The sequence below is a fragment of the Salmo salar genome, chromosome 02 (genome assembly GCF_965601325.2).
Source record: "Salmo salar chromosome 02, fSalSal1, whole genome shotgun sequence".
NCBI classification, from domain to species: Eukaryota; Metazoa; Chordata; class Actinopteri; order Salmoniformes; family Salmonidae; genus Salmo; species Salmo salar.
Genome location: NC_138292.1, coordinates 87,616,882 through 87,639,634, shown reverse-complemented (window position 1 = coordinate 87,639,634; position 22,753 = coordinate 87,616,882). Strand labels below are relative to the sequence as shown.

The 22,753-nt window shown below is 41.9% G+C and overlaps 2 protein-coding genes across 2 annotated transcripts; both read left to right on the top strand.

The window, feature by feature from the left end:
- Window positions 1-781: 781 nt before the first annotated feature.
- Window positions 782-16,046, top strand: LOC145863004 (uncharacterized). The gene is made up of 2 exons (XM_082968066.1): window positions 782-1,482; window positions 13,100-16,046. Exons 1-2 carry the CDS (start codon window positions 1,134-1,136, stop codon window positions 14,140-14,142), a joined length of 1,392 nt encoding a protein of 463 aa, XP_082824192.1. The 5' UTR covers window positions 782-1,133; the 3' UTR covers window positions 14,143-16,046.
- Window positions 16,047-21,561: 5,515 nt separating this feature from the next.
- LOC145864244 (uncharacterized) lies at window positions 21,562-22,669 on the top strand. The gene is made up of 2 exons (XM_082969603.1): window positions 21,562-21,592; window positions 22,062-22,669. The coding sequence occupies exons 1-2, from the start codon at window positions 21,562-21,564 to the stop codon at window positions 22,667-22,669; spliced, it is 639 nt and encodes a 212-aa protein (XP_082825729.1).
- Window positions 22,670-22,753: the final 84 nt, after the last annotated feature.

Genomic DNA, 22,753 nt, shown 5'->3' with positions numbered 1-22,753 from the left:
TAGAATTTCTTTCCTTCTTAATGCGTTTGAGCCAATCGGTTGTATTGTGACAAGGTATGCGTGGCTCTCATGAGGATTGCCACAGGAAAGGAAGACCCAGAGTTACCTCTGCTGCAGAAGATATGTTCATTAGAGCTAACTGCACCTCAGATTGCAGCCCAAATTAATGCTTCACAGAGTAACAGACACATCTCAACATCAACTGTTCAGAGACTGCGTGAATCAGGCCTTCATGGTTGAATTGCTGCCTGCAAAAACATTGTTTACAAAAGCGTTGTTATTAAAGAACAAGAAAGCCAGCACACTGTTTACAAAAAATGTGCTTTTCTTTAAAAAACAAGGACATTTCTAAGTGACCCTAAACGTTTGAACAGTAGTATACATCTACATGATGTATTGTTACACCATGTAGGAGCAGTATAGACCTAGTCTGTTCATTATATACATCTACATGATGTATTGTTACACCATGTAGGAGCAGTATAGACCTAGTCTGTTCATTATATACATCTACATGATGTATTGTTACACCATGTAGGAGCAGTATAGACCTAGTCTGTTCATTATATACATCTACATGATGTATTGTTACACCATGTAGGAGCAGTATAGACCTACAGTAGCTGGCTACTTATTTAGGTTTAGTTTGACTTAATGAAACTGGCTTAAATGTGCTGTACTAAACATTTTTTATTCACACTAATCAATCAACATATTCAGGTCTTTATATGTCTCAATATAATAGTATTATTTAATTAAATCCATGTAAAATAATCTTTGTCTGAAAATAAAATATGATCCTCAACTGCGTTTCCCTCCAGTCAGCAGACGGCGATGTGCGTCTTTCAGGCGATGCTGCCAGCGTGACGTATAATCTAGTGGACGGTTCTTCATAAACAGCTCGTCAACCACCTCGGTAGCTTGCTAGCCAACATAGCCGAAAGATTCAAGCTATTTATACGCTTTCGGTCTATATTATCTACTGTGTTTTAGACACACTTCTGTCGGATCTACTTGTTAACCTATTTAATTTAATATTACGTTATTTTTTACTAGTCAGCTATAGTAGCTGGCTGGTTAAGTTAGCACTAGCCTAATCGCTAATGATAGCTAGCTAGCTAACATCCCCGAACATGAGCTCCCTAAACTACTCCCCTCATGTTAAAGAAGAGGAGGTCTGCTGGACGGAGAAAGAGGGTCTGTGGCTGAACATTGTCGTGAAAGAGGAGAAGGAAGAGGAGGATGTCACTGTAAAACAAGTAGAGGGTGAGGCTGAGGCTGTTACAGTGAAAGAAGAAGAGAAAGACGTTTCAGTTAAAGAAGAGGAAGACGCGTTCAGAGTGAAAGAGGAGGAGGATGTTACAGTAAAAGAAGAGGAGGCAGAGAAAGAGGAGGCTGTAGTTTTGGGAGTGAAGAAGGAAGGGGAGATTACTGTCACATTGAAAGATGAAGAGGAGGAGATAGGAGATCTGAATAACACCAGTAAGTACCGCCTTCAATTTGTTTTTAACTTTGGATATTCGGAGTTGGCTCGTCAATACCTCTACAACGGAGGGCCCTGGGATGATGACTGATATGTCTAGAATCAGACGACGTAGAGAGCAAGCTACCCCTTGTTTTCTCAGTTCCGTTTCCTAAAAGTGACTTAACATATATAATATATATTTGAGAAGGGTCTATCTGCTGACCGCAGACTGGGGGGCACGGCATGTAGTGATTTTAATGTAGTGATGTTTTACTACACACCGTGACCCCCAATAGAGCCATGTGAGAGTTGGGTTGGCTACATCAAAGATGATGGATATACTGACAAGATGTCTCACCGCCCTAACAAGGGGAGTCGTTGTCCACAAAGCGGCACTGTGGGTTGTCTCGCTCCCACCTATCCTGTCTTTGGATTGGTGGATACATCTTATTATTGTAATCTATTGTTTATATTCTATGAGAGTTGTTGACGTCAACCGCCTGTATTCAGTGGAGAGAGATACTAAGCTACTAGCATGAATATGCATAGTGATCTGGAGACAACTCCTATAGTGTTGTTATCAAAGTTGTCGGTATGTCACGTGTCCACATAACAACTTAAGCATTACGAAACTTCTGTTAGATCAAGTAAACCTCATGTAGCAAATAAGCCATTCATTTTGTTGTTGACCAAATTCAACACTTTGGGTTGATAATTGTTTCCACTTGAATACAACCTACTGTAGCCTACTGGCATGACCTAGAGAGTTACAACCTACTGTAACCTACTGGCATGACCTAGAGAGTTACAACCTACTGTAGCCTACTGGCATGACCTAGAGAGATACAACCTACTGTAGCCTACTGGCATGACCTAGAGAGATACAACCTACTGGCATGACCTAGAGATTTACAACCTACTGTAGCCTACTGGCATGACCTAGAGAGATAAAACCACTTGGATACAACCTACTGTAACCTACTGGCATGACCTAGAGTGTTACAACCTACTGTAACCTACTGGCATGACCTAGAGAGTTACAACCTACTGTAGCCTACTGGCATGACCTAGAGAGATACAATCTACTGTAATCTACTGGCATGACCTAGAAAGTTACAACCTACTGTAGTCTACTGGCATGACCTAGAGAGATACAACCTACTGTAGCCTACTGGCTTGACCTAGAAAGTTACAACCTACTGTAAACTACTGGCATGACCTAGAGAGTTACAACCTACTGTAGCCTACTGGCATGACCTAGAGAGATACAACCTACTGTAGCCTACTGGCATGACCTAGAGAGATACAACCTACTGTCATGACCTAGAGAGTTACAACCTACTGTAGCTTACTGGCATGACCTAGAGATTTACAACCTACTGTAGCCTACTGGCATGACCTAGAGAGATACAACCTACTGTAACCTACTGTCATGACCTAGAGAGTTACAACATACTGTAACCTACTGGCATGACCTAGAGAGTTACAACCTACTGTAATCTACTGGCATGACCTAGAGAGTTACAACCTACTATAGTCTACTGGCATGACCTAGAGAGATACAACCTACTGTAACCTACTGGCATGACCTAGAGAGTTACAACCTACTGTAACCTACTGGCATGACCTAGAGAGTTACAACCTACTGTAGCCTACTGGCATGACCTAAAGAGATAAAACCACTTGGATACAACCTACTGTAACCTACTGGCATGACCTAGAGAGTTACAACCTACTGTACCTACTGGCATGACCTAGAGATTTACAACCTACTGTACCTACTGGCATGACCTAGAGAGATACAACCTATTGTAGCCTACTGGCATGACCTCGAGAGTTACAATCTACTGTAACCTACTGGCATGACCTAGAAAGTTACAACCTACTGTAGCCTACTGGCATGACCTAGAGAGTTACAACCTACTGTAACCTACTGGCATGACCTAGAGAGTTACAACCTACTGTAGCCTACTGGCATGACCTAGAGAGTTACAACCTACTGTAGCCTACTGGCATGACCTAGAGAGATACAACCTACTGTAGCCTACTGGCATGACCTAGAGAGATACAACCTACTGTAGCCTACTGGCATGACCTAGAGAGATACAACCTACTGTAGCCTACTGGCATGACCTAGAGAGATACAACCTACTGTAGTCTACTGGCATGACCTAGAGAGATAAAACCACTTGGATACAACCTACTGTAACCTACTGGCATGACCTAGAGTGTTACAATCTACTGTAATCTACTGGCATGACCTAGAGAGATACAACCTACTGTAACCTACTGGCATGACTTAGAGAGATACAACCTACTGTAACCTACTGGCATGACCTAGAGAGATACAACCTACTGTAACCTACTGGCATGACCTAGAGAGATACAACCTACTGAAACCTACTGGCATGAACTAGAGAGTTACAACCTACTGTAACCTACTGGCATGACCTAGAGTTACAACCTACTGTAACCTACTGGCATGACCTAGAGAGATACAACCTACTGTAACCTACTGGCATGACCTAGAGAGATACAATCTACTGTAACCTACTGGCATGACCTAGAGTTACAACCTACTGTAGCCTACTGGCATGACCTAGAGAGTTACAACCTACTGTAACCTACTGGCATGACCTAGAGAGTTACAACCTACTGTAGCCTTCTGGCATGACCTAGAGAGATACAACCTACTGTAGCCTACTGGCATGACCTAGAGAGATACAACCTACTGTAACCTACTGGCATGACCTAGAGATTTACAACCTACTGTAGCCTACTGGCATGACCTAGAGAGATAAAACCACTTGGATACAACCTACTGTAACCTACTGGCATGACCTAGAGTGTTACAACCTACTGTAACCTACTGGCATGACCTAGAGAGTTACAACCTACTGTAGTCTACTGGCATGACCTAGAGAGATACAATCTACTGTAATCTACTGGCATGACCTAGAAAGTTACAACCTACTGTAACCTACTGGCATGACCTAGAGAGTTACAACCTACTGTAGTCTACTGGCATGACCTAGAGAGATGTAACCTACTGGCATGACCTAGAGAGTTACAACCTACTGTAACCTACTGGCATGACCTAGGGAGTTACAACCTACTGTAACCTACTGGCATGACCTAGAGAGATACAACCTACTGTAGCCTACTGGCATGACCTAGAGAGATACAACCTACTGTAGCCTACTGGCATGACCTAGAGAGATACAACCTACTGTAGTCTACTGGCATGACCTAGAGAGATAAAACCACTTGGATACAACCTACTGTAACCTACTGGCATGACCTAGAGTGTTACAATCTACTGTAATCTACTGGCATGACCTAGAGAGATACAACCTACTGTAACCTACTGGCATGACTTAGAGAGATACAACCTACTGTAACCTACTGGCATGACCTAGAGAGATACAACCTACTGTAACCTACTGGCATGACCTAGAGAGATACAACCTACTGAAACCTACTGGCATGAACTAGAGAGTTACAACCTACTGTAACCTACTGGCATGACCTAGAGAGTTACAACCTACTGTAACCTACTGGCATGACCTAGAGTTACAACCTACTGTAACCTACTGGCATGACCTAGAGAGTTACAACCTACTGTAGCCTTCTGGCATGACCTAGAGAGATACAACCTACTGTAGCCTACTGGCATGACCTAGAGAGATACAACCTACTGTAACCTACTGGCATGACCTAGAGATTTACAACCTACTGTAGCCTACTGGCATGACCTAGAGAGATAAAACCACTTGGATACAACCTACTGTAACCTACTGGCATGACCTAGAGTGTTACAACCTACTGTAACCTACTGGCATGACCTAGAGAGTTACAACCTACTGTAGTCTACTGGCATGACCTAGAGAGATACAATCTACTGTAATCTACTGGCATGACCTAGAAAGTTACAACCTACTGTAACCTACTGGCATGACCTAGAGAGTTACAACCTACTGTAGTCTACTGGCATGACCTAGAGAGATGTAACCTACTGGCATGACCTAGAGAGTTACAACCTACTGTAACCTACTGGCATGACCTAGGGAGTTACAACCTACTGTAACCTACTGGCATGACCTAGAGAGTTACAACCTACTGTAACCTACTGGCATGACCTAGAGAGTTACAACCTACTGTAGTCTACTGGCATGACCTAGAGAGATACAACCTAATGTAACCTACTGGCATGACCTAGAGAGTTACAACCTACTGTAGTCTACTGGCATGACCTAGAGAGATACAACCTACTGTAGGCTACTGGCATGACCTAGAGAGATACAACCTACTGTGGGCTACTGGCATGACCTAGAGAGATACAACCTACTGTAACCTACTGGCATGACCTAGAGAGATGCAACCTACTGTAGTCTACTGGCATGACCTAGAGAGATACAACCTACTGTAGCCTACTGGCTTGACCTAGAAAGTTACAACCTACTGTAAACTACTGGCTTGACCTAGAAAGTTACAACCTACTGTAAACTACTGGCATGACCTAGAGAGTTACAATCTACTGTAACCTACTGGCATGACCTAGAGAGTTACAACCTACTGTAACCTACTGGCATGACCTAGAGAGTTACAACCTACTGTAGCCTACTGGCATGACCTAGAAAGTTACAACCTACTGTAACCTACTGGCATGACCTAGAGAGTTACAACCTACTGTAGCCTACTGGCATGACCTAGAGAGATAAAACCACTTGGATACAACCTACTGTAACCTACTGGCATGACCTAGAGTGTTACAATCTACTGTAATCTACTGGCATGACCTAGAGAGATACAACCTACTGTAACCTACTGGCATGACCTAGAGAGTTACAACCTACTGTAGTCTACTGGCATGACCTAGAGAGTTACAACCTACTGTAGCCTACTGGCATGACCTAGAGAGATACAACCTACTGTAGCCTACTGGCATGACCTAGAGAGATACAACCTACTATAGCCTACTGGCATGACCTAGAGAGATACAACCTTCTGTAACCTACTGGCATGACCTAGAGAGATACACCCTACTGTAGTCTACTGGCATGACCTAGAGAGATACACCCTACTGTAGTCTACTGGCATGACCTAGAGAGTTACAACCTACTGTAGCCTACTGGCATGACCTAGAGATTTACAACCTACTTTACCTACTGGCATGACCTAGAGAGTTAGAACCTACTGTAGCCTACTGGCATGACCTAGAGAGATACAACCTACTGTAGCCTACTGGCATGACCTTGAGAGATACAACCTACTGTAGCCTACTGGCATGACCTAGAGAGATAAAACCACTTGGATACAACCTACTGTAGTCTACTGGCATGACCTAGAGAGTTACAACCTACTGTAGCCTACTGGCATGACCTAGAGAGATACAACCTACTGTAGTCTACTGGCATGACCTAGAAAGTTACAACCTACTGTAACCTACTGGCATGACCTAGAGAGTTACAACCTACTGTAGTCTACTGGCATGACCTAGAGAGATGTAACCTACTGGCATGACCTAGAGAGTTACAACCTACTGTAACCTACTGGCATGACCTAGGGAGTTACAACCTACTGTAACCTACTGGCATGACCTAGAGAGTTACAACCTACTGTAACCTACTGGCATGACCTAGAGAGTTACAACCTACTGTAGTCTACTGGCATGACCTAGAGAGATACAACCTAATGTAACCTACTGGCATGACCTAGAGAGTTACAACCTACTGTAGTCTACTGGCATGACCTAGAGAGATACAACCTACTGTAGGCTACTGGCATGACCTAGAGAGATACAACCTACTGTGGGCTACTGGCATGACCTAGAGAGATACAACCTACTGTAACCTACTGGCATGACCTAGAGAGATGCAACCTACTGTAGTCTACTGGCATGACCTAGAGAGATACAACCTACTGTAGCCTACTGGCTTGACCTAGAAAGTTACAACCTACTGTAAACTACTGGCTTGACCTAGAAAGTTACAACCTACTGTAAACTACTGGCATGACCTAGAGAGTTACAATCTACTGTAACCTACTGGCATGACCTAGAGAGTTACAACCTACTGTAACCTACTGGCATGACCTAGAGAGTTACAACCTACTGTAGCCTACTGGCATGACCTAGAAAGTTACAACCTACTGTAACCTACTGGCATGACCTAGAGAGTTACAACCTACTGTAGCCTACTGGCATGACCTAGAGAGATAAAACCACTTGGATACAACCTACTGTAACCTACTGGCATGACCTAGAGTGTTACAATCTACTGTAATCTACTGGCATGACCTAGAGAGATACAACCTACTGTAACCTACTGGCATGACCTAGAGAGTTACAACCTACTGTAGTCTACTGGCATGACCTAGAGAGTTACAACCTACTGTAGCCTACTGGCATGACCTAGAGAGATACAACCTACTATAGCCTACTGGCATGACCTAGAGAGATACAACCTACTGTAACCTACTTGCATGACCTAGAGAGATACAACCTTCTGTAACCTACTGGCATGACCTAGAGAGATACACCCTACTGTAGTCTACTGGCATGACCTAGAGAGTTACAACCTACTGTAGCCTACTGGCATGACCTAGAGATTTACAACCTACTTTACCTACTGGCATGACCTAGAGAGTTAGAACCTACTGTAGCCTACTGGCATGACCTAGAGAGATACAACCTACTGTAGCCTACTGGCATGACCTTGAGAGATACAACCTACTGTAGCCTACTGGCATGACCTAGAGAGATAAAACCACTTGGATACAACCTACTGTAGTCTACTGGCATGACCTAGAGAGTTACAACCTACTGTAGCCTACTGGCATGACCTAGAGAGATACAACCTACTGTAGTCTACTGGCATGACCTAGAGAGATACAACCTACCTTAGCCTACTGGCTTGACCTAGAAAGTTACAACCTACTGTAAACTACTGGCATGACCTAGAGAGTTACAACCTACTGTAACCTACTGGCATGACCTAGAGAGTTACAACCTACTGTAGCCTACTGGCATGACCTAGAGAGATGCAACCACCTGGATACAACCTATTGTAACCTACTGGCATGACCTAGAGAGTTACAACCTACTGTAACCTACTGGCATGACCTTGAGAGATACAACCACTTGGATACAACCTACTGTATTCTACTGACATGACCTAGAGAGTTACAACCTACTGTAGCCTACTGGCATGACCTAGAGAGTTACAACCTACTGTAGCCTACTGGCATGACCTAGAGAGTTACAACCTACTGTAACCTACCGGCATGACCTAGAGATACAACCTACTGTAGTCTACTGGCATGACCTAGAGAGTTACAACCTACTGTAGTCTACTGGCATGACCTAGAGAGTTACAACCTACTGTAACCTACTGGCATGACCTAGAGAGATACAACCTACTGTAGTCTACTGGCATGACCTAGAGAGATACAACCTGCTGTAGGCTACTGGCATGACCTAGAGAGATACAACCTACTGTAGATTACTGGCATGACCTAGAGAGATACAACCTACTGTAGGCTACTGGCATGACTTAGAGAGATACAACCTACTGTAGGCTACTGGCATGACCTAGAGAGATACAACCTACTGTAGGCTACTGGCATGACCTAGAGAGATACAACCTACTGTAGTCTACTGGCATGACCTAGAGAGATACAACCTACTGTAACCTACTGGCATGACCTAGAGCGTTACAACCTACTGTAGCCTACTGGCATGACCTAGCGTGATACAACCTACTGTAGCTTACTGGCATGACCTAGAGAGTTACAAACTACTGTAACCTACTGGCATGACCTAGAGAGATACAACCACTTGGATACAACCTACTGTATTCTACTGACATGACCTAGAGAGATACAACCTACTGTAGTCTACTGGCATGACCTAGAAAGATACAACCTACTGTAGGCTACTGGCATGACCTAGTGAGATACAACCTACTGTAGGCTACTGGCATGACCTAGAGAGATACAACCTACTGTAGGCTACTGGCATGACCTAGAGAGATACAACCTGCTGTAGTCTACTGGCATGACCTAGAGAGATGTAACCTACAGGCATGACCTAGAGAGTTACAACCTACTGTAACCTACTGGCATGACCTAGAGAGATACAACCTACTGTAGCCTACTGGCATGACCTAGAGAGATACAACCTACTGTAGCCTACTGGCTTGACCAAGAAAGTTACAACCTACTGTAATCTACTGGCATGACCTAGAGAGTTACAACCTACTGTAGCCTACTGGCATGACCTAGAGAGATACAACCTACTGTAACCTACTGGAATGACCTAGAGCGTTACCTACTGTAGCCTACTTGCATGACCTAGAGAGTTATAACCTACTGTAGCCTACTGGCTTGACCTAGAGAGTTACAACCTACTGTAATCTACTGGCATGACCTAGAGAGATACAACCACTTGGATAAAACCTACTGTAACCTACTGGCATGACCTAGAGAGTTACAACCTACTGTAACCTACTGGCATGACCTAGAGAGTTACAAACCTACTGTAGCCTACTGGCATGACCTAGAGAGATACAACCTACTGTAGTCTACTGGCATGACCTAGAGAGTTACAACCTACTGTAACCTACTGGCATGACTTAGAGAGATACAACCTACTGTAACCTACTGGCATGACCAAGAGTTACAACCTACTGTAACCTACTGGCATGACCTAGAGAGTTACAACCTACTGTAGCCTACTGGCATGACCTAGAGAGATACAACCTACTGTAGCCTACTGGCATGACCTAGAGAGATACAACCTACTGTAGTCTACTGGCATGACCTAGAGAGTTACAACCTACTGTAACCTACTGGCATGACTTTGAGAGATACAACCTACTGTAGCCTACTGGCATGACCTAGAGAGAGATATACAAGCGTTTCTAAACTTTTTTTCTCTCACTTTTATGGGTTATTGTGATGTCATTATGAGGTATTGTCTGAAATTTGATAATTGAAAAAAAATGTTTCCATTTTATAATAACCAAATGTGTAAAAAGGGAATGGGTCTGAATGCATGTATGTTGTATGTTCTAGGGCAGATTTTTTTTTAAATAGTATTTTCTTTCTACCAATTGGTTGGTTGAAATGTTATGACGTGTATTTCTTCATATAGACACACCCCATGTGTTTAATAAAATCAACGGTATGTGCAGAACTTCAACTGAACTGATGCTTCAAGCGTTTGATTAAATAATTAACACACACAAATGACTTGAGGAAGCCAGAGATCAATATAACCAGAAGAAAATAACCAATTCCCGACCTGATGCTGGCCTTTGTAAATTCTGACGTTATGCTCCTGAAGTTTCCAGTAAAATCGGCAAACTTTTTCCATTTCCATTTGAAGTGCCAATTTATCTGACCATTTCTACCGATCTGCGTGCCAGTTATGAACGAGTTACAACACCTGTTTGGCTCCACCACTTCCTGGGTCGGTGAAGTGAGGTATTACATTTAAGAATTAAATCATTTAAGGAATATATCCGAGTCTCACGCTCATCACCTGTGGAATGCGGGACTTCCAGCGAGGTGTGGATTTAATAGTATGTTGTACCTAGTTTCCCTCCTTCAGGGAACAGTAGTTATAGTCATAATGTTAAGCTTGTCATATGATGAACTTCAACTTAAATACTGGATCTTGCTGTCGGACAGTTTGTTGTATTCAGATCTTTGAAATGCACTCTAACTACGTAACATTTATTGTCTCCTTATGTTACACTGGGTTAACAGTTTTCATTGGCACAGAAATCCTAACTCATTTCAGAGTTTGCTAAATCCAATGGTTCTAACCGAGAGTTACCTTAACTTTATTGACAACACCCAAATGGATACTGTCATTAATGCGGTTCTTCAATAATTACACACAATTCTTAATACTGTAGCTGTTTAGTTACAGTCACATGTTCAACTATCATCAGCTGATCCAGGAAATCATTTTCTGCATGCCAGTCAAATGTGCTTCTTCATTCATTACACTGGTAAAGACAGTTAAGCCGTGCTCCACGTTGGATCCAACATCCCAAACAAATCGATATTTATAATGTGTTATTGTCTACTTGATTTACAGTAGGGTCTCGTTAGTCTGTTTGGACACAGAGATACTTAGCTCATAATGTGTAGAGAACTGTTCCTTGATGGATAGGCTATTGTACAACACACAGAGCTATTTTCCTTTATTCAGGACATTTAGAATGACAACTCATTACAGAGTAGCCTAGTGGGATTATTCACAAAATTATCTGGTTATGAAATGTCATGACAAATACATTTTAGTTTCCATGTTTCACCTGAAATATTAAATGATTTATAATCCTAGGTCTATGTTGTTGTTAGGTGAAGTTATGGGTCCTACAGTAGGTCTATGTTATTGTTAGGTGAGATTATAGACCATTTTGGCATACACTTAGTGGACAAAACCTCATTGTCAGGCTGATGGAAAACTAGCCAATGAGCATTTTACTGGTTGAAGTCGTTATTAAATGTGAAGTAGTACATTTTCGACAATTACACAAACATTATATTAAATCAGGACATTCAAACGAGCCTTACAATTATAATCCAAAATTGTGTCAAATGATAATTGATTAATCATAATCAACCTCATAATCAACCTGGAAATGGAGGCTATATTTGCTGTCAGCCTATGAGAACTCCCCTGAGTTTTCCCCCATGGTGGTGAATTTGTGAATAGACACAGAGCTTAATGTGAGTTTCCTTGAGCAGCACTCCTGATCTAGTGCTGTAATATTCAGAATACATTGTGAAAACGAATCTTTGCTCACCATTTTTTAAATATATATTTTTTGCACCCCTTATTTCTCCCCAATTGGTACTTAGTCTTGTCTCATCGCTGCAAGTCCCATACGGACTCTGGAGAGGCGAAGGTCGAGAGCCATGCGTCCTCAGAAACACAACCCAACCGAGCCGCACTGCTTCTTGACACAATGCCCATCCAACCCGGAAGCCAGCTGCACCAATGTGTCGGAGGAAACACCGTACACCTGGCGACCTGGTCAGCGTGCACTGCGCCCGGCCCGCCACAGGAGTCGCTAGTGCGCGATGAGACAAGGATATCCCTGCTGGCCAAACCCTCCCTAACCCGGACGACGCTGGGTCAATTGTGCGTCGCCCCATGGGCCTCCCGGTCGCGGCCGGCTGCAACAGAGCTTGGACTCGAAACCAGAATCTCTAATGGCACATCTTAGGCCACTTGCTCACCATTTTTGCTCCAGGCAGATATACTACATCCATAATTAGCGGTTTCTGCATTAGCAGGGAGGTGTTTCTACAACCAAATTGCGTGTGCATCGCCCTTGTCGCAATTTTAGGAAACACAGAAAGGTGCCTATATTTGAGAACAATAGTTGCCTGCACACTGCTTAGGAGTTCAACACCTTTTACTTATTTCTAGTTACCACTAATGTGAAAACAAGACTAAATATGACTATTGTTGCTCACTTGACTGTCTTAAGACAATTATCAAGTAATTTTAACATACTGTTGTCCAGTATCATGGCTACGCTGTTGGTAACCTTTTTCAGTGGATTTCTGCTGTTGTGGGCCTTTCACCATCTGTCTGACTTGTTCACACAGGAGAGAGACGTGATTATCGTGGATCCTCTGGGGAGCCTCAACATCATGATGCTAACGAGGCAGAGAAGAGTCTGTCCAGATCCTATCACCTCAAGAAACACCAGCAGAGACCCACAGGGAAGAAATCTATCAGCTGCTCTGACTGTGGGAAACGTTGCAAATCTTCATCAGAACTGAAAATACACCAGCGAACACACACAGGAGAGAAATCTCACCACTGTTTTGATTGTGGGAAGAGTTACTTAAGATTAAAATCACTAAAAGTACACCTGAGAATTCACACTGGAGAGAAACCTTACAGCTGTGATCAATGTGGGAAGAGTTTTACTACATCTAGCTATCTGATTATACACCAGAGAACACATACAGGAGAGAAACCGTACAGCTGCACTCAATGTGGGAAGAGTTTTACTCAGTCAAGCAACCTGATATCACACCAGAGGACACACACAGGAGAGAAATCTTTTAGTTGTAATCAATGTGGGAAGAGTTTTATTACATCTAGAGAACTGACTGCACACCAGAGAACACACACAGGAGAGAAACCTTATAGCTGTGATCAATGTGGGAAGAGTTATATTACATCTAGCCATCTGACTAGACACCAGCGAGTACACACAGGAGAGAAACCATTCCACTGTTCAGATTGTGGAAAAAGATTCTCAACTTCACATAATTTTAAGATGCACCAGAGAACACACACAGGAGAGAAATCCTATAGCTGTGATCAATGTGGGAAGAGTTTTGCTCAGTCAAGCAACCTGATATCACACCAGAGAACACACACAGGAGAGAAACCATATAGCTGTGATGAATGTGGGAAGAGTTTTTCTCATTCATCCAGCCGGATAGGACACCAGAGAACACACACAAGAGAGAAATCTTACAGCTGTGATCAATGTGGGAAGAGTTTTACTCAGTCAAGCTCCCTGAAATCCCACCGTAAACTACACACAGGAGAGAAACCTTATAGCTGTGATCAATGTGGGAAGAGATACTCTGATAAAAGATCTCTGATCAAACATCAGAAAATACATGGATGAGTTGTTTCATGATATCAATGAATTAATGTCACAATGTAGAATGTTTAAACATTGTAGTAGGAGTATTTTAATGATGTCACAATGTAGAACCCTAAACGTTTGTCCCCTGTTGAATTGATTTCAACATGATATGGATATTAGCCTCAGGGGGAAAATCCAGGCTCTGAATTGAAAGAGTACTATTTATGTGATTTAGCAAAAAGTGACTAACAAAAGAGTTGTGTTACACTTACCACGTTGGTGACCCACTTGAATCAAAATGCAACACTTCAAAATGTAGCTAGCTGTTTTCTACAAATTGTCCTTTAACCAGGGATGTACACATTATTCCCAGATTCCGTGTGGTTTTTGAGCTGTTAGTTTTAACAGGACGTGCAACCTCATCTCCCTCCTCTCGCACAATTGATTTCAACATGATATGGATGAGTTATGACAAATAAGTGTTGTGTTCCTTTGTTTAGCGACCCCTACATTTAAATGTATCACTCCAAAATGTAGCTGACTGTCTTCTGCAGGTTGTCCTCTAACCAGTGAGGTAACAGATATCTCCCATTTCCATGTGTTTTTTTTAGTTGTGTTAGTTTCAACATCACGTACAACCTGATTTCCCCCCTGATCGATATCAGTGATTTATTGCTACTTGTCAAAACAACAGCGTTTTTGGTGCTTGTGCAGTTTATAAGATGCTTGTTTAAAAAATACAAGTAATATGATTATTGTGGCAGATGTTTGTGTATATAGTACATTTTATGTTTAGGATTTCAATTTATCACAAACTGTTTCTGCATATTGGTTATTGATTTGGACACATTGATAATAAGACTATGCCCGAAGTACAATATAAGTTTGGTTTTAGTTGAAAGTAAAAGTTTAAAAAAAATTCATTAACATTTATTGCTTCACCTACTCATATTTCAAACATTCAGCCTGACAAAAGATACATGTTTTATTATTCCATGCCTCACCATTAAGTGAATTATTGCCAATACTATTAACAAAGGGGTGTACATTTGATATTTCATATTTACAATTCATGTAACATTTAGTAATCATAATTTAAAAAATATTGGAAATATTTGTCTTATGGGGGAAGGTGTTACAGGCTTTGGTTTTTCCATTTATGTTTTGAGGTTGGACATATAGCTCGTTAGCACGTCTAGCTCGTTAGCACGTCTAGCTCGTTAGCACGTCTAGCTCGTTAGCACGTCTAGCTCGTTAGCACGTAGGACGCACTGATTGGTGTCACCTCGTTAGTCAGTATGTGTTACACCTGTGCTGGCTTGTCCATCTCGTTAGTGGGAAGGTGTTTCACCTGAGCTGGTCCAGGTTCTATTTAAGAGTGTCTGGCCCAGTGCTCCAGTGTTCTTGATAGATGTGGAGAGTCAACACCTTTAGTTGCTCTACCTTTTTGGTTTACTTCCTGTCTTTAAGTTTGGTGTGTGTTTTTCTTTTGTTTTCCTCTTCTTGGGCAGATTTAGTGGGTCTCATGGTGGGTGTCTTTTAGGTCCCAGTTGTTGTTACTAGTCAACTTTCAGTAGACACCCCCATAGTGTCTATCAGAACCCCTCCTAAAATCCCACCTGTTTAGTTGTGGTTGTTGTCAGTGACTCTTTGTTAGTTCCCTCTTCTATTTAAGTGATGTTTCTGGTTTTCTTGATGGGGAATGTAACAACAAACAATGTAGTAAAACAAGCTGATATTTTGGGTTGGATATTGCATCCAATTGTTAATATTTTATCAATGGATTTTCCTTAGAATGCTCATTACTCTTTCAGTTGTTAATCTTCTGTTTTATCTTGTTTGTTGTAAATATTTGTTTATTTTTATTTGTTTTTTCCTGTGAAGCCATTTTGTTGCATCCATGTCTGAAATGTGCTATATAAATAAAGCTTGATTTGAACATATTGTAAAACAAATGAACCCAACAGACTTGCTAAACCAATTAACAAATATGTGCAAAAGCAACACGTATCTTGGTCCATCTTTGTATGAAAAACAGTATAAATTTAGTATATCTTCCACTATGCCAAAATAGTGCATGGTATGTACATTTAGTATCACTTTTCAACCAACACAATGCATTTGTTGAAATCAACAATACGTCAAAGGATTCAACTACTGAAAACTGAAACAAACAAATGGATCAAACAGATTAATCCCACTTTTCCAGCCTGCTGAAGGTGTGGTGGAGTGGTAAACATCACCCCCGGCTCTACCAGGGGCTTGAGGTGGTCTCCCACAGCTCTGATTATGTCATGTTCTGTGGTCTTGCTGTTCCATTTCTTGACTGCCCCTGCAACACAGAAACACATTTAGTTATATTATATAAAACACTCAAAGTAATGGATATGGAGCATCTACAGCCTCAGTTACACCTGGTACCTAAATGTGACTTCTGTCATCCGATCACTCCAAGCTGCATTAGGTTCAGATCTACCAGGATGGGCCTTTGACATAGTCTGGATGCAGTCAGGCCACCGAATATACATAAGCAATGTAAAGAGATGGGGTGAATGAGTGGGGAAAAATACATTGTACTCAAATTACCTTCATAATATCAAAGAACAAATGTGTGTCTGAGGGGAAATTAACTGTCATACAGCCAGAAGGGGTGAGAAATGACACCAATATCAGTGGACAATTTGCACTAATGTAAATAAACATAGATGATGGAATATATTCCCTTTTGCTGACGTGATGAACTGCTAAGGGGACATAAATATTTACCATCTAAACCATGTGTGACCTCTCACCTCTCTGGCTGTAGAAGTGTTCTTCCTAACCAGTCCCTCAACAGCTCTCTGACTGAGCTCCACCCTCACTGGGTCTTCAGAGGAGAGGAAGGCTGAGGAGGGATGAAAGGATGAATGGATCAGTCTGTCAATAAAGTGTAGAGCTGCTGCCTGACAAAATCACTATTTTAGTAGTTAATTAAAGTAAATAACGCTTTATGACTGCTGAATACCAACTATCAATCACTTCGATAATGTATTTTCAGGTAGAGATATGTCTCTAGCCCGTTGAAGATGACATTTTAAAATGGTTAAGGTAAGGGTTAAGGTTTGGGTTTAGGGTAGGGATGTCCCAAGGATCCCAGATAGCATTTGTTTCTATATGATAACAATAGAGTAATATATTTAATATGATGTACAATATTCCATGATGTTTCTATATGATAACAATAGCGTAATATATTTCAGTTCACCGTCTCACCTCATACTGTATTGGAGCAGCAGCAGCTGACTGCCCAGTTCAACATCAGTTCACCGTCTCACCTCATACTGTATTGGAGCAGCAGCAGCTGACTGCCCAGTTCAACATCAGTTCACCGTCTCACCTCATACTGTATTGGAGCAGCAGCAGCAGACTGCCCAGTTCAACATCAGTTCACCGTCTCACCTCATACTGTATTGGAGCAGCAGCAGCTGACTGCCCGGTTCAACATCAGTTCACCGTCTCACCTCATACTGTATTGGAGCAGCAGCAGCTGACTGCCCGGTTCAACATCAGTTCACCGTCTCACCTCATACTGTATTGGAGCAGCAGCAGCTGACTTGATCATTGATACCAATCATCATGTTTGAATCTGAGAGTAAATAGAGCCGATTACACTCTAAAAATGAGGGTTCAACTGGAGTTGTTCTCAGATTCCCTAAGAACCGTAGGGTTGTTGGTCAATGAAAAACAGCCCCAAAAGGTTCTTCAAAGAACTTGTTAGAAGGTGGGTTCATCGAGGAACCTCCGTTGTTGCTGGACTTCTTCCGGGAACTTCGCAATTACAACTGAAAACGATGGTGACAAGTTTGGATGCGACAACACTTAAAAAGGTTAAGTTGGGTTGATGTTTGGCTCTGAATATGTCTCGAAATAATTTATTATAATAATATAACATACTAATAATGAAAAACGAAGAGAATGATGGTTTTCTGTGAATATCTTCCATAACGTTACTATAGCTAATTAACGTAAATATTAGAAAGCCGGGTTTGACCGTCGGCGTTGTATGAGCTACAGTACAGCACCGTTAGCTAGCTAGCTAACGTTATGTCCTAACTAGGCACAACTAGGTTTGGATTATTTCCTCAACTATATTCTTTCCCATATATTGTATATCGTTTCCATAAAGCCAACATGGCTTTACACTCATTAACGTAGGTTTCCAATCTAGAGCAGTTCTCACTTTTGTGATAATGAACTAGCTTCGTTAACTAACTATCTTACTAACTAACTAACTAACTTTGATGGGGAGAACATCCACGCCCTCGAGGACGTCTCCATGGGACTTGGGGCTCTACTACGGCTGTATTTTTTAATTTTCCCTTAAATTTCCCAAAAATGTCAGAAAAACAGTTATGTTGTTAAGTTACTGTGTTCTGGAGATAAGAGAAGTTGGGGTGAAGTTACCAGGGCCAGTCATAAAGACGGCAAACTTCCTAACATAACTAAGTGGATAGGATATACACACTGAAGCTGAAAAAATTCTGTATTTAGCATCAAGTCTACAATGTTGTTAGTTTACCTATGATTCATTTTTAATGTATGTTTTTATTGTACATCTTTTTTTAATTTAAATGTCATGAAAAGCACTATACAAAGTAAATGTATTATTATGGTCTGATATGTCTGCAGAAATGTTGCAATTTTATAATGTGTTTTGTTTGGTAAATGGTTTTGTAAATATTAATTCACATGTGTGGTGCCACTAAATAAACAATGAATTATTTAAATCAATATTGTGAATATTATTATTATTATTAAAATATGTTTTTATAATGGCGGGAGGGTGGACAGGGAGTTTAAATAATGAACCCCAAAAGGTTCTTCGGAGAACTTATAGGGGTTCCCGCACAGTTTCAATTTGAAGAACCCCTACAGGATACTCCAGGAACCTTTACTTTTTAGAGTGTATTGATAAAAGTCACCTTGTCCGAGAGACATTTACATAGTTATACACAGCCCAATTTGGGAGGACTATTTTAGGGCGAAATAGCGGCCACAACAGACAGACCTGATATCGACCATAATTCACCGTCCTTGGACGTCACGTGCTGAGTGGGTGTGACCAAAGTTATTCTATTTAGCTACAAATGTAGTACATTTTTACACCATAATAAATGTTTCTGATGCCACATCGCCCGTTTTCAAAGGGAGTCATTGGTTTTTAGGGACAGTCGCTTTTTAGCTTTTTGTCTGAAAGTATTTTCTCAACTGCGATACCAACTCCAGTCAGCAGATAGCGATGTGCGTCGTTCAGGTGATTCTGCCACTGTGAGTATAATCTAGTGGACGGGACGCGTCTTCAACGTCAACAGCTAGTCAGCCACCTTGGTTCACTCTAAATTTATGGAAAAAGGTTTATTCAATACATCTAGCAACTCCCCTCATACTGGGAAGAACCCCCCCGCCCTTAGGGTAAAAGAAAATCCAATAAGCGTTTTATAGTTTCATCATTAGAGTAACTTACCCTAAAGTGGACACACTCCCATCAGTTTCTGAGACAACTGCCCAGACTTTGTAGACTGTTTAATAATGCTTAAACCTCATCTTTATCAAATGATCCATTTAAGATACCAACTCAAAACCTACGTTCGTCTACATATGGGTTGTTTAGATTGTATCTAATTATATTCCCAGTATTACTTTATCAAATCTCTAGTAATCGATTATACACACATACAATTCATCATATTTTCATATATTCACAGAATCCATATAAAACGTAAGAAATTCTCAGGTAGTCACGACAACCATTCCATTTGCTTTTTCAAGGACTTTCCACAGCTACGAAGCAGCTCTCCAAACATACAGCGGAACCCAAAAAATATGGGCATGGATTAATCTTTCTGCATCATTTTTGGACAGAAAGTTTCTGATTTTTCGAATGTTGCGTAGATGGAAAAAAGCTGTCCTTGAAACAGTCTTGATATGTTCTTAAAAAGAGAGATCAGGGTCCAGAGTAACGCCGAGGTCCTTCACAGTTTTATTTGAGACGACTGTACAACCATCCAGATTAACCATCCAGATTAACTATAGATATCTGTGAGGAACTATAGATCTCTATGAGGAACTATAGATCTCTGTGAGGAACTATAGATCTCTGTGAGGAACTATAGATCTCTGTGAGGAACTATAGATATCTGTGAGGAACTATAGATCTCTGTGAGGAACTATAGATCTCTGTGAGGAACTATAGATCTATCTCTACAAGGAGCTACGGAGGTGCCGTTCCCCTCACAGCTCCGTAGGCAAGCGGAGCTGTGAGGGGAACGGCACCTCCGTACCTTCAGGCTCTGATCAGTCCCTACACCCAAAGAAGGGCACTGCGTTCATCCACCTGTGGCCTGCTCGCCTCCCTACCTCTTCGGAAGCACAGTTCCCGCTCAGCCCAGTCAAAACTGTTCGCTGCTCTGGCACCCCAATGGTGGAACAAGCTCCCTCACGACGCCAGGACAGCAGAGTCAATCACCACCTTCCGGAGACACCTGAAACCCCACCTCTTTAAGGAACACCTGGGATAGGATTAAGTAATCCTTCTAACCCCCCCCCCAAAAAAGATATAGATGTACTATTGTAAAGTGGTTGTTCCACTGGATATCATAAGGTGAATGCACCAATTTGTAAGTCGCTCTGGATAAGAGCGTCTGCTAAATGACGTAAATGTAAATGTAAAATGTAAAACATATATTTAATTTGATATTTTATAAACATACACATACAAATTACAACATCATACAAACATTAACTACATCACACCCACCCAGACCCACTAGAACACACCTCCATCTCCATTAACTACATCACACCTGTCCACACCCACTAGAACACACCCCCATCTCCATTAACTACATCACACCTGCCCAGACCCACTAGAACACACCTCCATCTCCATTAACTACATCACACCTGCCCAGACCCACTAGAACACACCTCCATCTCCATTAACTACATCACACCTGTCCAGACCCACTAGAACACACCTCCATCTCCATTAACTACATTACACCTGTCCAGACCCACTAGAACACACCTCCATCTCCATCTCCAGAAATCACATGAGAGAATAGAGAGGCTGTTGGCACTAAAGTAACACTGCAATAGAATGTGGCAAAGAAATTAACTTAATATCCTGAATACAAAGCGTTATGTTTAGGGAAAATCCAACACATCACTGAGTACCACTCTTCATATTTTCAAGCATGGTGGTGGCTGCATCATGCTATGGGTATGCTTGTCATAGGTGTCACTAGAGGCATAACTACAGTCCCTGGTTCTAATCCAGGCTGTATCACAACCGGCTGTGATCAGAAGTCCCATAGGGGCGTCGCACAATTGGCCCAGCGTCATCCAAGTTAGGGGAGGGTTTGGCCGGTCGGGAGTCCTTCTCCCATTGCGCTCTAGTGACTCCTTGTGGCAGTTAGCATGCACACTGACTTCCGTCGCCAGCTGGATGGTGTTTCCTCTGACACATTGGTGTGGCTGGCTTCCGGGTTAAATGAGCAGTGTGTCAAGATGTGCAGTGCGGCTTGGCAGGGTCGTGTTTTGGAGGACACATGGCACTCCCCCGAGTCCGTAGGGGAGTTACAATTGGATATCACGAAATTGGTGAGAAAAAGGGGTAAAAGAACCAAAAAATATATATAATACACTGGTACTGAAATTAGATTTTTCGATGACCTGGCAGATGTGTAAAACCATGTAAACACCTGGAAGACTTCGGTTAGAAGTGAATCATTTGCCTGGACATCCTAAGAAGCACACAGAGACCTGCATTTTGAAGTTGGTTTAATAATACTTGTGAAAACTGACTTCAGGTGATTGAGGGATCTAGTCTAGATTAAACCTCATAGGAAGTTTTATCATGTGGAGGCTTCATTCAGGTCTCTGTTTAATTAATGAAATAATCTGTTTGTCTTTGTCAGGAGAGAGACCAGACTCTCCTTCTGACAGCAGGAAGAGTCCTTCAGAGGAACCAGACCCTGAGACGTTCAAACCAGCAGGACGACATCACTGCTCCCTGTGTGGAAAGAGTTTTACTCAGTTAGGGAGCCTGAGAACACATAAGAGAATACACACTGGAGAGAAGCCTTACCACTGCTCCTTGTGCGGAAAGAGTTGTAGGTGGTTAGGGAGCGTGGAAATGCATGAGAGGACACACACAGGAGAAAAGCCTTTCCAATGTTCCCATTGTGGAAAGAGTTGTACCCAGTTAGGGAGCCTGAAGGAGCATGAGAGGAAACACACAGGAGAAAAGCCTTACCAATGTTCCCATTGTGGAAAGAATTTTGGCCAGTTAGGAAACCCGAACCAGCATGAGAGGACACACACAGGAAAAAAGACGTACCACTGCTCCCACTGTGGAAAGAGATTTACACGGTTAAGGTACCTGAAAGAGCATGAAAGAATACATACACATACACAGGAGGAGAAGACATACCACTGCTCTCATTGTGGAAAGACATTTTCCCAGTCAGAGGACCTGAAATCACATGAGAGAATAGAGAGGCTGTGTTCTGACTTGTGTTTTTGACAGAAAATTTGTGATTTTGTTTGGACTGTCAGACGTGAGTTCACTTTGTGTAATGTTAGTGCACTATTTTTTTATTGCGATTAA

Excerpts from the sequence above, each read along its gene's own strand:
- LOC145864244 (XM_082969603.1), top strand. The coding sequence starts at position 21,562 with ATGCACACTGACTTCCGTCGCCAGCTGGATG. Across the intron at positions 21,593-22,061 it reads CTTCCGTCGCCAGCTGGATG|GAGAGAGACCAGACTCTCCT; the intron begins GTGTTTCCTCTG and ends TGTCTTTGTCAG.
- LOC145863004 (XM_082968066.1), top strand. The coding sequence starts at position 1,134 with ATGAGCTCCCTAAACTACTCCCCTCATGTTAAAGAAGAGGAGGTCTGC. Across the intron at positions 1,483-13,099 it reads AGGAGATCTGAATAACACCA|GAGAGAGACGTGATTATCGT; the intron begins GTAAGTACCGCC and ends TTGTTCACACAG.